This window comes from Mesoplodon bidens (assembly GCF_964165515.1).
Source record: "Mesoplodon bidens genome assembly, chromosome: 16".
NCBI lineage: Eukaryota > Metazoa > Chordata > Mammalia > Artiodactyla > Ziphiidae > Mesoplodon > Mesoplodon bidens.
In genome coordinates, this window is record NC_138173.1 from 2885142 (window position 1) to 2902625 (window position 17484).

Sequence of the window (17484 nt, forward strand, 5' to 3'; positions counted from 1 at the left end):
ATAGGGCTGCTATGAACATTTTGGTACATGTCTCTTTTTGAATTATGGTTTTCTCAGGGTATAAGGCATATAGGTTTTTAAAAGTCAGTCATGGAAAAGAATTACCTACAAAAGGAGAGAGGGGTATTTTCATTCCAGCTATAAGTGATGGCTCTGAGTTGTACCGTGCTCAATTATTTTTATAACGTCTACTTTCCAACAATGTTATGTATATTAAAGCATATTTCATTAGTGTATATATGTGTGTATGTATGCAGCATTTTATATAGTTTTAAATTATTCATTGTTATATATATTTAGGTATACCACATAACCTATCTTCTATTCAACAGAAATGTATAAAAATGACAATACTCTTATTTTTGAATGCATGAAAGGAAACTTATTCTTGAAATATGTTTTGATGGTTGTACCACTAGGTAGAAAAATGGGCGAGGACCCAAAGTGACTCAGAAGGATCCAGTACAGCTAACAGTCCTTCATGGAACCTCACATTCTTCCCAATCAATTGCCAATCGCATTGCTTTCGATGCCATTTATACACCAATAATTATGAACCTATTCAGAGCTCTGCCCTGCATCCTACTTCATGTCTTTATTGCCAGCTGGATGCTCCATGTGGGCGTCTGACCCACATCTCCCAGGGGACGTGCCCCCGCTCCAGACAACCCCTCGCCGGCGGCCTGACCCACCCGCCATTCACGTCCAAGAACTCAGGCACCGACCTCCAGTCTGTCTCTCACACCTGGCACCTCAGCAGGTGCATCCCACCCGTCTCCACGACGCCATCACCCTCGCACCTCCCCGCGTTAGTCTTACCGTTTCTCACGCATCTTCCTGCCTTAAAACTTGCCCCCGTTAGCGTTCAGTTCGAAGCAAAGCAAGATCCAAAGTTTTCAGGCACCTGCAGGGGGATGTGGCCCGGACCACCACACGCGCCCGGCCCTCCACCCTCTGCTCAGCCCCCCGCCGCCCGCCCCACTTCCTCCGTCCTGCGCTGGCTCACGGCAGCCCTCCCAGATATCACAGATACTAGTTGACTCTCTCCCTTCATGCCTGCCCTCAAATGTCACCTCCTTGAAGAGCCCTTTCTTATCATTCTGTATAAATGGCACGGCCCCTGGGGCTGGTGCCCCACAAAGCGCTAACAGGCTTTCCCGACGTCTGACTTGTTAGGAATAAGCATTTCCTTGTTTGCGCTCTGATTTGTCTCATCCCCACTCTAAACAAGTCTCCGTGAGACAGAGATGCTCAGTGCTTGGGCTGCACACCACAGCAGTGCTTGGCACACAGCAGGTGTGCAGAACTTTCCTGGGTTAACATCAACTGAGCACCCACCATGGGCACTGGACTGAGCCAAGATAAAATACTTTCTGAGGTTTCAGGGGTACGTGCAATCTTGAACGTCGCCCGAAAATGTTTCCACAGTTGAAAGTTATTATTATTTGTTTAAAAAGAAGTATCACTAGAAAAAAGAGAGAGAGAAGAAAAGGCAGCATCTAATGGTCCTGGATGTAAACAGCATTCAGTTTTATCCTGAGTTCTTTAGAAAATGACCCAGGAGCCAGGCCGGAGATGATACCATCTATATCATGACTACTAATTGGGCAGTTTGGCCCCCAGACCTCCCCTTCATCTGACAAAGTGTGCAGGATTAATTGAACACATTTTATGAGAGGCTTGCTAGCCAGATACCACTTCTCACAATGATCTTCACTTTTTAAATCTCCACAGACACGGCTCTCAAACAGGATCCTGGGGTACATAAACAGAGGTGTGATTATAGATGACACAAGGGACACCCTTTATGTCTCCTGCTAGTCAGGTCCAGACGAGTCCAGCTGTCTCCTGCTAGTCAGGTCCAGACGATACCAGCTAGCTGGTATCTTTTACTACTCGAGGGATTAGGAAAAAGTTGATAGGTTTCAGTGGAGAGATACTAAAATCATTAAATAGCTAAGGCACGGTACCCCTGAGGAAAGGTAAAATAATTTGCTTCACTAGGTTTCATAAAGAGAAAGCCGAAAGATGGCTTGATAACTGTATCCTCAAGGATACAAAAGGTTACTTTTTAAAAAGTGGTGACCACTTGTTTTCAATCACATCTGAAGAGAGATTAAGAATAAATTAGTGTACACTGCAGTGTGAGGTATCCAGTTTTCAGAAAAGAAATATCAGGAGATTGAAGAACGGTCTTCACATACCAAGTATTAAAGGCTGAGAATTAGAGTTTCATTCTTTGGAAATACTTACAGGTGGGACTGTTTGGATTATTTCTTAAAGGCAAGACCAAATGACCAGTCACAATCCCTACTGACCCTATAATGTCCACATCTGTAGGAACAACCAGTACATTTCTCCGACCCCCCGCACTGGACAGCCTGTTCTCCTAAAAGCCATATGCTCTTTGGATTTCAAAGCATGGATTTGAGGATTTTTTTTTATTATGATGTAATTATCCTCAGAACTAGAATATTAGGATTGAAATCTGAAAGATGAATCTTATAACTATTAACTAAAACCATTAATCTCAATAGGCAATATTGAAAGTCAACCCTGAATAATATTGTAAGAAATTAATGTTATTGTTTTATGTGTCTCTTGTTTGCTTGCTTTTCTGGTGCTAGTTATGTTAATTTATCATAGTGAAGCTTCTATGTGTTTCAATAATAATGTCTTTGGGAAAATGCTGATACCAATCAATAATGAAAACTGATTAAAGGATATTAAATAAGAAATCAAAAATGCAAAGCAGATACAAGGGTAAAAGTTTCTTTTAATAATTATATTTTGTTTATATGCCATATACTTTTTAAAAGCATTACCATATAAGAAAGCACTTTTCCCTTTGAAGGTACACAGCATTTTTCCACATGGCCTGGTTGGCTTTACTGAAACTCTTCTTTTTTTAAGTAGGGTTTTCCTTTCTGTTTCCTGTCAAAAGCTAAATCTAGCACATATTAAGCCAGTGAAGGAGCGTAAGCTAGGCTGTGTGGATAGACTGGAACACGAGGATCCTTATCAAGGCTGTGACAGAGGGCGGGTTAGAGGACAGAGCCTCAGCTGGGTCAGTATATCCCACAGCCCCCGCTGCATTCTTTACCTTTTAACATCTCTGAAGTTGCTACACATACAGATGTGTGAACACATTAGTTGAAAACTTCTAGTAAGACCAAGAAATTGCCATGTCAGAGTCTTTTTGACTTAATGAAATACAGTTACATAAGTAAGGTAAATGTATATTTTTTTTAAAGCAATAAAATTTCTGAAACATGTTAGACACAGTTTTTTCATATCTCATGTAGAAGAATATTCCCATGATAGTTTAAGGGTTATAGAAATCAACTCAATATAAGATACCATGCTTATAAAGCTCTTTAAATTTGCAAATACATAATAAGTATTGTTTAATTTCACAGCTCTGTAAGGAAAAAGAGAAATTGTGTGTTATCCATCTGTACAGTAAGGAATTGAATCTCAAGCACTCAGTGCTTTGGTAGTTACCTTGCTAGTAAGAGTTGAAGCCAGAAATCCTCATTTCTATCTTATGGACACGCCTCAGTGTCAATTCAAAGAAGAAGTGTCTCCGTTATAGACTTTGAGGCCTGGAAATTGTCTTCTGTGACCGTTTGAATGAAGAATTAGTGCTGTCATAGAGTGTAATCTTTGTCACTGCAGCATCCCCGCCACCCACTGGTCAGCAGTGATCCAGGTGTGGCCCTGTCAGAGTAGAACTGGTGTGTGCCAGCCTGTGTAACTCCAGATTTTCATCAGGACAGCGACCTGCTGGACCGGCGGAAACATTGCTTCACCGTGCAGTCCGAGTCTGGGGAGGACCTCTACTTCTCCGTGGAATTAGACTGCGACCTCGCCCAGTGGGAAAGAGCCTTCCAAACAGCAACCTTTCTGGAAGTGGAACGGATACAGGTGAGAGTCTGTGGAATTGTCGGACCTGTGACCCCCAAAGATGCATGACCACTCCCCTAGAATTCTAATATAAATTCAAAGGAGCATAAAAATGCAGTTCTGTGAGTCCTGACCTTCTTCTCAAATGTTCAATAGTTAGCCATTGTTATTAAGTGAAGAGCAACACGGCTCTGAGAAACATTTTAATTTTCCTACAATTTGATCTTTCTAGGCTATTTCCTACCACTCATCAAAAACATATTTCTAACTTTAATTAGAATCTGCTCTCCCTTAAATCTAAAGTAGAAAATGCTCTTATTTTAATTAATCGTTTCCAAAGCCATTTCCTGGCCTCCAATCACAGCCACCTAATTTCCAGCCTGAACGATTTCATTCACTCACAAGCCTCTTTCTTGCTAGAAAGCCTTCTCTTCATCTCTACCCTTCAAAACGACCCAGGGAATTTGAAGCTTTTTTCAGAGGTCACACCACCCAGGACAATGTTGCTGATTCCCAGTCAGCCCTGCCCTTTGCCTCCATTGCCCCATCCACATGAGTCCTGTTCAAGCTCGCCCCTGCCGAGCTCAGTCTCTTTCATCTGCTTCCTTAGGTCTCCCCATGCTCTGCTGTGTTGGAGTGATGAGGGCTTGTCATCCCCACACCGAGTTGTGGGTTTCCAGGGATTATTTTATTCCTCTACCGACTGAAGTAGAGTGCATTTTGTACATCATGAGTAATCGGCAGATGTGTGTTAAACTTTATCGTGTTATCTCTTAACTGTGAAGTTAAATCTAGACCAGATGTCATAAACCTGTAGCCTATACAATTCACAGGACCGTGGACGGGACCCCTAACTGACCCTTAACAGTGACCAAGGGCAAAACTGAACAGTTGTGATGCACTTGAGTCATAGAGTCAGGACCTAAATAGACACACGGACACAGTTTTGAAAACAAATGTATGATGATGATAGTACAGCATTATTATCCCGGGGTTCTTGCCTGCAACAGGGGACTTGGATTCATAGTTGTTCAGTTATGTTGAACTGATATGTGACATGTATTAATTTCTTTCTTCTGACTACAAACTTCTATATTCAACCCATCAGATCACACCAGTATGACATAACAATCAGGGGAAGGGAACAGGAGAAGACTTACTTTCACTTTTTTCAGTGCTTAATTGACATTTTCTCATATTCTGCTGATCTGCATTACCTAAAAATGTTAAAGTAACTGAGAAATGTTGTTTCAATAATTTAGCTGTATAGAACCTCAATTCAGTAAATAGATATTTTAATATCAAAGTAGAAAGATGAAAAATACCTTAAATATTATTTTATTCCAAGTATCAACACTTAAGACCATTTTAAAGCATTGTATAAAGTTGTACAGGAGTTGACATTTTTGTTATTTATTTTGATAGTTTTGGGTTTTCCTAATTATCCTTCCCCTAGAATGTCACACTTCACTTGGAAACAAGTACATGGTGATTTCTACCTGCTGGTTTCAATTTAAAATTTCATTTTAAGTCTCCAGATGTTTAGAAGTGAGATAGAGATAAAATTATGTAGTTTCACTCTATTTTACTATTTTTTTAAAATCTGGACCTCACATTCTCTAAACTGATGTCCTGAGCAATGCATTTCTTTGTACTAGCACCTTACGTATTCACAATACAAATTTGAGATGCATATGGTAAGTGAAAAGAAAAATATTTAATGTCTTTTTAGCTTTGGGTTGTTTTATGGATTTTATAATTTCCCCTTGTTTACTCTATCAGAAATCAGTAATCAATGACTGAACACTCTGGTTCTGTTATTTTCAAAATTCAAAGATGTGAATATATTTACATGAAGAAGTTTGTGTTTTACTTCTATATTTCTTATATCTCCACTTCCACTAAAGTTGGTAAAGAAATAAAGAGAGGACATATTCCTATTGTGAAACGGGCATAAAAGTAGGAAATTAATAAACTGACTAATACAATAAAAATTAATAAATTAATCTATTTTTATTTAAAAATTAGTTTTCATTAACAGGACTGCACCCTAACAATTTCTAGCTTCTAATCTATTCCTTTATCTATTTAAATATTTTCTGATCTCTAATGTACTTAATATTGATATAAATATATATTTATTTAAAGGATAATTCACTGAAAGCAGGTATTTCTAAACATCCTACACTGTCATTTCAATTAACAGCTTAAAATCTAGCCATACTTCCCAGGGTGACAGTAGAAAATGTAATGAACATTGAAACAGAAATATGACAATTTGCATGAATTACACCTTACATTCACCTAGTATTCAAAGCACCAGAGTTAAGCCTAATTGATTTACTGTATTTTTAGTACCTTTATTTGTCCAATTTCTAAACAATTTTCCCAGAGTAAGTGAATAATACTGGTAAGGGACATATAATTGTTTTTTACACTAATTCAGTATGAATTAATACAACCCTTTTAAAATAAGACTTTCTGTGAAGAAGTGTGTCCCATTCAAAAATTGATTTCTTTTAGTGCTATTATTTCAGACCCTTTCATTGTGCTTTATCCAGCTATAGACATTTAGCTGTCATCCAAAAGGGCATGTAAAAAATCATTTTATGTGTGATGTATCTTCAAATATTATGTAATAATATATAAAATTGTGCAAAATAATATATAATAATTATATATAATATATAATAATTGTGCAAAAATCTTTCAAAGTGTTTCTAGCTTGACATTCCCTAAAAAGGATAAATTTTTTGCTTTTTTCTAGCTATAATTCAATTTTATTATAAAGTAAATATAGAAATTAAACAATAAGTCAAACATTTCAATGTTAAAACATACAAATATACTCTTTACATATGTTTATTAAGATTATAAATCACAGAATAAAACTTCAGTGGGTCTCAAGTTATATCGTGTCTGTTTCGATTTAATGATTATTGAAACAATGTAATTTAATTCATAATTCTGTTCTTAATGAGATAAATTGTAATGTTCCATACTGAAGGTGTTTCCACCTGACATGTATTTTTTAAATAATGTTGCTTGAAAATAGCAAGCAATTGTGTCTAAATTGGAGAAAATGAGATGGCCTTGGATATTCCTTAAGTTGATAGTAGTTTTAATAAAGCGGTAATGGGTGGGTACAAGCATGGAAGGTAAGGTGTTCATGTATTAAATAAAATTACACCCACAAATAAACTTACAAGGCCCATTAAGTTTGCTTTCTAATCTGCTTTTTTGAAAAACTTAACTCCAAATGAATAATCTGGCCTGGTTATAACTTTCCAATGCAGATTGGGCTTAAACACATGAATATAGCTTTTTGGTGGAGTCAACGTGATGCATTTAGCCATCGTTAGTCAGAATGAGATTCACTTAATGTACTTTTATACACAGTATTATAAACACAAATATGACGTAAGGATTGGTATCGAACATTTGCTTGAGATAGGTTTCTCTCTTTCTCCCTCTCCCTCCCTCTCTTTCTCCTTTGTGAATTACAGATGTTTTTCTTGGGACTTCCCTGGTGGTCCAGTGGTTAAGACTTCACCGTCTAATGCAGGGGGTGTGGGTTCGATCTCTTGTTGGGGAGCTAATATCCCACATGACTCTCGGCCAAAAAACCAGAACATAAAACAGAAGCAATGTTGTAACAAATTCAATAAAGACTTTAAAAATGGTCCACATCAAAAAAGTCTTTTAAAAAAGATGTTTTTTTCTTGATTTGCAATTAAATGCAAATAAAACTGGCCTATGGACATAAAAATGCATTGTTTCATATAAGTCCCAAGTGTGTATTTCTCATCTGTTATTCTTGTATTTCAGCATCTATATTTTACTAGCTTTCCCAAACTATTTATATAAGTAAAATTGTAATTTAATCTGATCTCAGTGTGAACAATCATTAATTATTGATTTCAAAGAATCAATAGGCTTACACAAATAATAGGAAGGGTAAATGTCCTTAGGACATAACTTGTACCACACTGATGAACATATAGAGACTCTTAAGGTCAAGACGTTTCCTGTATTTCTTGCTCTGATTATTAAATCTGTTTGTGTGCCTGAGAGCTCTCTTTTTAATAATATCAATGAAATTGATATGCCAAGAATTTAAGTAATACCTTAATCTTTAATAATTCACTTTTAGCTTAATAAAAATGCAGTGATATTTAGCTACAGAATATGACAACTTAACACAATCTTGCCTACACCTAAAAGTGTGTATACAGTTTTATTGCCAAGATAGGGAAGGACATCAGTGTGACACAAGGTAAAGACAAGGTCACCAGGGCAAGATTGGAAAATCAGCCCTGCATCCCCGGGGCAGGTCAACGACCGCTCAGCCTGTGTTTTGTTGACGTTAGGATGTTGACAACACCAGGTTCCTTATACAGTTATTGCTGAAATAAAGTTAGCTGCTGTATAAGGAACTTATCACAGGGGTTGTGACACAGTCTGATATATGTGGACTATTAACCCTGACATTGGGTCAGTCACATGAAAGTAACAGTTTTTTGTTCTGCCCAGTGCAAGACATATGCGTGTGTGTTGGAAAGTCACCTGATGGGGCTCACCATCGACTTCAGCATGGGCTTCATCTGCTTTGACGCTGCGACCAAGGTACTGTGCATGGTCAGCGCGAGGGTGCGCGGCCTGGGTCCTAATCAAAGACGACTGGAATTGCTTCCAGCTCCTGTCACCACTCTGACTGGTTATCAGGTGTTGGATTTAAGGTCCTCGTTTTTATTAATAGGAGATAAATTATGCCTTAATATTTATAGAAAAACAAGAGATTGAATTTTAATAAAACAAATGTGTTGCCAGAAAACATTATAACTATAAAAAGTGTATATATATGTACTGTATATACATATATGTCTCTATATTTTATATATATATATATATATATATATATATATATATATATATATATATTCTCTTTTACTAAAAGTATGGCCTCATAATGAAGCGAAATTTTCTTCTCTCAAAACAATTTTTTTAAAGTGTTCCTTTATTATTTTTCTGTGTCAACATCTCCAATATCAAAATGAGGAAACGTATTTTTTAGTTGTATAGATAATATGTTAGAATTATAGGATGGGGGAATTTCAGGGTTTGGAGGCCCCAAGCCAGGGTGTGTCACCTTGTGAACACTTGACTGTACTGTCTGATTGGGCACCTTTTCCACAAAGGATGTGTCTCTGGGAGTGATATACATCGAATGGTGACAGGCACTTCTCAGGCAGTCATGTCTAAAAAGTCTGAGAGCTCAGTTGACCGCTACCCAGCCTTAGTCTCCCGCTGCTGCAGCTCCTGACACAGGGCTCTGGTAGGAAGGCATCCTTCCCCCCATCCCCTTCCCCCGCAGATAAGGACATCAATTCCTTAGACCCAGCCCACTTTCTCCTTATCAAAGTATGAGCTGAGAAGTAAACTGATAGATTCCTTCTCACTATTTAAGGAGTAATGGGTAATCCCTTACTGGGAAACTTACACTTTACCTAGAAGTTAAGCCATGTACAGGATTTTCAAAATCAAATGCAAATAAAATGAGAGCAATATAACTGTGTGAGAAGGGCAGAGGGCACAGAGGGCGGGAGGGTGTTGATCCTGGGAAAGCCTGGCGTCTAATGGGCCAGCCCAGCTGGGCCCAGCCAAGTGGGACGTGGGTTGGTGTTCAGAGATCTTATGATTTTTCATGACTCTGCAATTGAGATTGTCACCCAAAAGCTCACATTATCTAAGGGTGACCAGTGTTTCTTTATATCTCGACATTGGGAAATTAAGTCCCACACATATGGGTCAGATTTGACGTGCAGTGCATTGCCTTTGGTGATGCCAAAGAACACTTTTCTAGTTATGGAATTTCAGGTGCCTGTGGCTCTTTTAATGAGCCTCACATGAGACTGCCCTAAACCTGTCCTATGACAAAGATGTTCTTTTGAATAAAATACTCATTCAGAGCTTTTCTCACTAATGTGTCAAAGTATGATGCTGAAGTACAAAAATAATTCCCATAACTAAAAGTATTGATTTTCTGACATTATATTCCTTTAAACCTGCATATGTGCATTAATTAATTATACCTATTAATAGATTTCCAATGTAAACAGATACCTCACCAGTAACATTTGTAAATAAATATTTACTGAATACTTCCTCTCTATTGAGAGACTTGGGGGGATATATATGTCAGTCTTGGGAACTCAAGACAGGCTTTTCAGAAAATGAGACACCAAGGATAAGATTACCCAGACAAATACCCGTAAGTGAGGAAGGAAGTTGAATTTGAGGTCACTTTTCTAATACTGTGTGTCTCACAGTAGTTCAGTGACTTTTCTAAGTTTCTTGGGAAACCCATTCCAGTGGCATGTGCTCTAGCACAGGACCCAGATATTATAAACAGACAACGTATATCGTGGCCTTCGATGCCCAGGTGCATTTCTGGCAGCTGGCCCCCGGAACTGCTCAGCCTCAGGACGGCCACTCCCCCGGGACGCTTCTTGGTCTGGAACACAAACAAATTTCTGGCAGGCAGGTGTCACCAGGTAACCGAGATAGGAAATTATTCCATGTTCACTGGGTAAACAGAATTTAGGCTCCACTGGGACCCCCGACATGGGCCCCGTCCTCTGTAGACCACTCAGGCCCTGGACATACAGGGCCCCTCGCCCACCTTGAGTGACTCAGACTCTCCTCTTCAACCACTTTTTAAACAGATCAGGGTGATTCGACACAGAAAGACCATGCATCCCAAGGTAATTTTTTATATGTTGCTAATTTAATGAACATAATAGTTTTCAAGTGATGCCTTTTACATGTGAGTCAATTTCTAGAAAAATAGATTTCTTTGAATTGGGGAGTTTTTTCTTATACTTAGGGGGAAAAGGAAAATGATTGACTCACAGTAATAAAGTTCATAATTAAATTTTAGAAATCAAATAGTCAAAGTGAAGAATTGGCACTGCCTCAAAAATAAAATGTGCAGGAGCTTATGTGTTAATTTAGCAGTTATTTAATAAACTTCTTAATCTCTGTCAGTGGAGCAGCCTTCAGACAACCTGGAGGAGAATAAAGCAGTGATGGCTTATTATGTTGTACAGGTATATTGACTTAGATGTAGCTATCCCAGTAAACTCATTTCCTTTTCTCTCTAGAGCTGTTACTCTCCACTGAGCTGGCAAAGATGTGTGCATATGTTAAAAAGAAATCACTAGAAAAGAGCTGATTTCTATAGAGAATCGATAATATGAGTTATAAGTGTGGCTGAATTTTATCACGTTGCCAGAAAAAAGCAACAACAATAAACAAAACAAAAATAAAACCCTAAAGATCCAAGAAATTTATATGAGAAAAACCAAATTTTCTTGCCAGTCTTTATTACACAGACAGCATGTAAAGTTTCTCAAAATAAAATTAGTATGTTACAAATAGCACACCACATCCAGCAGCGTGTGGAAACGTGTTAGTACCTCTTTTTCCACATGTATTTTGGTTATTCTAAACTTTACATAGATATGATTACAAGAAGTACTCTGTATAATCAACCCACCAGGTTGATGGGTTTAAGCTATTACAAAATAACACACAAGGTCTGCATTTTAGAAACACTTTTCTTCTGTTTCTTTTTTTTCTTTCCTGTTTGAGAGATTCCAGATAAATTGTCAAAGTGGACATCTGTATACCCCTCTGTGAATGTTCCACATATTTGATGAAAATATTTATACATATAGACATATCATATAGGGATAGTGTAGAGTCTGTTTGGGGGGAATAAATTTAAATGAAATATGTTTGATCAGGAAGTTTCATCCAGTCTTTAGGCCCCTGGCCCGAGGATGGTAAGTTTTGGTTCTGTTAACTGGAGCTCAGACGTGCGCCTGGATCCCGCAGGCTGCGCGTCCTGAACACGTCTCAGCACAGGGTCCGCCCCAGAGCTGGTTGTCTTCCTGATTCTGACTTCTCTGCATTCCTCTCTCCATTATCAGAAGGAATCTGAATTGTGTTCTATGCCCAGGCCTCTTCCTCAACAGCTGCCCTGAGTAAACCTGGAAGGTGCCCCCTAACCTAAGTAGGGCAACCCCTTCTCATCTGGTTGGTGCAGCGTCAGCCAAACCTGCCTTCTTGATGTAAATATTTATTGCACACACTCTTTCTATGCATCGTCTATGTGCAGGCACGAGGAACACAGAAAAGGGTACACTCCCTTCTCTCAAGATGTCCACAGTCTAGTGAAAGAGACACATCTGGAACTGGGGGCTTTCAGGAAGTCTGGGAGAAGCCAAAGCTTATTACAAAGACATAGATACCTGCCCTTCGGTCCCTGTTCCCAGCCACTGCCAGATGAATGATACTTCTAAAGCATAAATCCGGCCATGTCATCAGTCTCCCTTGTTACATTACTTTAGTGGCTTCCTACTGCCTTCATGACGACATCCGTCAACACAGGATAGAAGCCTCTCAGGGTTCTGATCTCTGTCTGGATTTGGCATCATCTCCTGTGTCTCCCAGCTTTTGAAGATCAGGACACTTCCACAGCTTACATTCACCTTGAGGGCAGATCTGCCTCCAGAAAGCCTTCCCTCACAAACTCAGGGGAGGCCTAGACACCCCCCGGTGAAGCACTGATCATCACACATTACAGCTGAGACTGGTGGAGATATTGCTCTAATCCAGACTCAAGCACCGTTCAAGGACACAGAATCAATTTAATGACTAGTAAGGCATGTAATGATGAATATGATATTGCCAAGGAAATAAGTGAAAGCCATGAGCTTTCATCTAATTCTGGTTTCTTTTCATATTTCTATTTTTCTCCCTTTATTCAACATTACCATTCACATTTATAAGATTTACAAAATTACTGTACAGTTGATGTACTAGTTTTAGTAAAAATGTAATTTATAAAGTTCAAAAACATAATCAGTTAGGATACATTTCACATGAATGAAGAACAAATGAGAAGGATAAAGATGTGTAAAGAAAAATATTCTTAAAGAAAAGGTTTGTCATGCTTTTCTACTAAATATGACTCCTAACCCACCCACAGAAGAAAAGGAAGGAAGAGGACATGCTTACGGGACACTGGCATTCTAACATGTGTTGTTAATTCATTTCAGTGGGGAGGGGAGGGTGGAAGGCAGCAGAGGGGGTGTGTGCCTGGGCTGCTTGCAAAGTCGGAGCGGGAGGCAAAGCAGAAAGAGGGCTTTGAGGGAAGATTTGATTTTCAGCTTAACCAAGAGAAGACCCATCAAGACACTCTGCAGCAGAAAAAGGAAAAGCATGTTTGTGGTTATTGCTGGGCAAACATTAGTTAACTGTCAAATACCAGGTGATTGGTGTTACAGGGAGATTAAAAATAGATTCTGCCTCCAAAGCAATTTTGTTGTAATTTTTAACGTGTTCTGTGTAATAAGTTGTAATCCATATAGATTGTGCTTTCTGGTGTGTTTGCCCCCTATGTTGCAAAATAGCCTTAGATTCCTCAGAAGGTAGATGACATAGAGCTTAAATTACCTTCATATGTAGATGTTATTTCATTTTTTTGGAAGAGGAATTTTTCTGTGGGGTGAGAGAAATTAGGTTCTGCCCACAGTGAACCGAGAAAGAGACAGATAAATGTATTAGAGGTTTTTTGTTTGTTTGTTTGTTTTTATTATTCTACTCTAGAGTTTTTCATGTTTTATTTTATTTTATTTTATTTTTGGCTGTGTTGGGTCTTCGTTGCTGTGCGCGGGCTTTCTCTAGTTGCGGCGAGGGGCTACTCTTCATTGCGGCGCGCGAGCTTCTCATTGCAGTGGCTTCTGTTGTTGCGGAGCGTGGGCTCTAGGCACACGGGCTCAGTAGTTGTGGCTTGCGGGCTCTAGAACGCAGGCTCAGTAGTTGTGGTGCATGGGCTTAGTTGCTCCGCGGCATGTGGGATCTTCCCGGAACAGGGCTCAAACCCATGTCCCCTGCATTGGCAGGTGGATTCTTAACCACTGCACCACCAAGGAAGCCCTAGAGATTGTTTTGCCTATTTTTGTTTGGCATGTAAGTTTTTCATCTCATTTGTGCAGCTTCACTTTCCATTTATAGACATACAATTGATGAATTACATTTTTGAGTAGTCTGCATCTAAGGAACACTTGATATCATACAAACACTTGACTCATTTGCTAACCTGAGTCCCTCAGTTGCAGCCCACTCTGCCACCCGTCTCTGGCGGATTACAGCCGGCTCGGAAAGTCTTTGTGGTAAATGTCGAAAATATGGAGGAAGGGAAAGCTTTTTCTTTTCCTTCCCACTGAAGTTCTCTAGATCACTGGCATTTCTAAACTTTAAGCCAATTCTAACCATAAATCTTAAACAAATGGATAGCTTATGGGACACTTTACTTGTAGAGAGAGAGTGGAAAAAAGCTTAAAATAGCAACAGCATTGTAAAGAAGAAGAAATGATGACTCAGAACAGACTATGCTTGAGAAAATCAGTAAAGTACTTTCCTGAGTTTCGTGTCTTGTACCAAATGGGGTTCTGAGTCTGTCCTCTATTTTAAGGATCTTTCAGGCCATTTGCAATGCAAGTTCAATTATAATCATGCTCAATCAATGGGTCTTTGATGTTTGGTTAGGCAAATAATTGTAGAAAACCAAAGAAGCAGGTTGGGCTAAAAGAAAAATAGGAACCATGGAGCATGGCCGACTTGGTTTTGATTCCCACTTAATAGTTGTGAAATTCTATGAATGTATGTGATGTTTCCTTAATTGCGTCCTCTGGAAAATGGCAGTACCCTAGCTATTGCAGGGATTAGTGGGAGGATGTGAAAGGGTCTAGACCAGTGTGACACTCACTGTAAGAAAGATGACATTCCACTGAAGGACAGCAGTGGACACATGGAACACTTCACAGGCCCTGAGTGAAGTCCATGTGGCCACCCATAAATGACTCAAGGTCAGGAATGAGGGATGGATTCCATACTGTGTGCCTCATGATCTTCACATGAATATTCTGCTTGATAATATTTTAGCATTTCAACTTCAATCATTAGTGGATTAATCACTGTTTGTAAGCATAGTTTATAAAGATTTCTCACTGGTTTAAGAATGATGACCTTAAATTATAAAACCCAAATTGCATTGAATCCAAAGGTTTTAGCATTTATCTGTTTGCCTGCATTATTTTCTTTTATTTTTTCCAAAACTGTTGCAGCCTGCAGTAATTTAAAGAAAACATATCTATTATGAAGAATAGTTCAGAGGCAAATGATTCTTTTGCAGAATTTTTTTTTGTAGTCTTTAATTGTGAGAGCACTTTGGGTGATAAACTTTTACTGTATATTTTCCTATTACCCACTATGTTTCTTAGCCATCTTCAGTGACTTTATTACAACTACATTATTGAAAATGCTGGGATTCATTTCATTGTTCTTCACACATACGACATCTTTGCTTGCATATTTTAGTCACAAAAATATTTAAAGACATCTTCAAAACGCCAGGTACATTTTAAATTTATCATTTCATATAGTCATTCAAACAGTATGTTGAGTTGAACACTGTTTCTGACTGTCAAAAATAAACAAAAAAAAGTTTAAATAAATACCATTAGTAAGGTATTTTGGCTCCATTATTACTAAAATCCATTAAATATTTTATTTTATAGGGAAAAGTTTTTTTATAATTTCTTGAAATCTATTCCATGGGGAAAGCTAGATGAACAAAGTTAAATGAGTTTCTTTTCTGAAAATATCCTCAGACTTTATTGAGCTAATGAACTTCAGCAAATGTATTTGACCAGGAGCTAACAGAGCAATCATCTATGGAAAGACTTGAGGAAATGAAAATCTGGCCTGTGACCATTTATTCTGAAGACTTTGGGTGGAATTCTAGATTTCAAAAATACTCAGAAATGTTTTCATACATTGCTATCAGTTTTTTATTTGTTTGTTTTCTTTTTTTCCCTCCTTTTGGACTGGCTTTCCATCAAGTTCAACAAATTAAGATTACCACTGGTTGCAGGAATTTTCCAACCCAAATCCAAGGCCCCTTGGTTAAAGTTATGTAGAGAGGGCAGAGACCACTGGGCTTGCAAAGTTCAGGAGATATTATGGACTATTTGCTTACATCATGCCCCTTCTACTGTTGGAAATCTCACAGCACTTTATAAGTTCTCATGTTAGTGTATGTTTTCTGGCGTATTCACCCAAATCAATGCAACTACACGTTAGCTGCATACGTTTCTTAATTTAGGAAAATACTGATATTACCGTAACACTGTGCTCTACCAACAGTACAAATTCATATTATTGTTGCAATAACAAATAACATATCCAATGCTGAAGTTTTTAACTGAATTTATGATAGCATTCAGAGTAAGAGATATTTCAATTTTGACATAATGAAATTTCTGAAGTTTTACTTTGATTCCAAAAATTGAATGGAAAAGAAGTTAAAGTTAACTGATTTTCTAATTGAAAGATTGATAGACAAATGACATCATTTAATCGTGAAGTTCTTCTGCTAATAGAGACAAATCAATATCAATAGCTTCATTTTGATACATGAACAAGAAAATTTGAAATCCAAAATTTGATTTAGAAAGGGAGTCATCTGATCTACATAAAAATTTATGCTTAAAGAATATTTTAAATGTACTTATCTAAATATATTACAACAACGTTATGGCAACAGAAATAGAATGGTATAAGGACAGTGGTGTCCACTCATCTTTTTCAGCATTGATATTCTTAACATAGTTGCCATAATGTTTATCAGAATCTTAAAAACAAAATACAAGTATAAAGACTAGGATTTCCAAAGATTCTTGAGTTAAGCTAATTTTTATACCTGTAACTTTTACTGATTATATTTTCAGATTCAGATTCCTCCAAATTGGTCTTAATGAATTCATGACATGTTAAGTCACACAGTTTACCTAGAAGGTTCTAACTCTTACCAGTTTACTGAGTTACCTCTTAACTGACAAATCTTTCAGCCCATCATTAGATTCATTAACTACTTTATTCATTTTTGGAGTGATCTATTCACAGCCGAGGATCCATGCTCCATATTCCAAGAAGTCTCCAGGCTTCCTTCACGTATCTGCCTCATCCGCATTCTTAATTTTGTTACTCTTTATTTAAAATAATGAGCTTTAACAGCTGTTAAAGTCTGGCCTTTGGAAAGGTCAGCTAGTTGAAATAGCAAATTCCTGTTTTACTTTTATGACTATATATGAAAATATTATTTCAAGCTATAATTATAATTTGAGAACTTGCAACCTTTACTTTTACAGTTAAGCCAAGCTAGACATAAAGTTTCATGTCCAAAACCACGTGGTAGGTTAATGTGAGGACCTGAGCTGCATATGATAATGTTTTTGACAGACGTTCCCCTGCAGCCTTCTACAAGCTCCTTTGTTTTAACAAACTTATCTGCTTTCCTGTTATGTCCCCCTTAAAGTCATATTATTGCATTTTCCATGTAAATACATGACTCTTATGAGCTTTATTTTAATACAAATTGTTCAGAATTTTCATTTTTTTATATTTATTAATAATAAGGTGTTTAACACTTTCCTTTATTTTTCATAT

At 37.8% G+C, this 17484-nt stretch overlaps 1 protein-coding gene across 1 annotated transcript in view; it reads left to right on the plus strand.

Annotated features, from left to right (window-relative positions):
- The window catches only part of SNTG1 (syntrophin gamma 1), a 399274-nt gene that overhangs the window by 361281 nt on the left and 20509 nt on the right, over positions 1-17484 (plus strand). Inside the window, exons 16-17 of the mRNA XM_081258736.1 lie at positions 3775-3927; positions 8440-8532. Of these exons, the coding sequence (XP_081114862.1) occupies positions 3775-3927; positions 8440-8532 (246 nt within the window). The remainder of the gene's footprint in view (positions 1-3774; positions 3928-8439; positions 8533-17484) is intronic.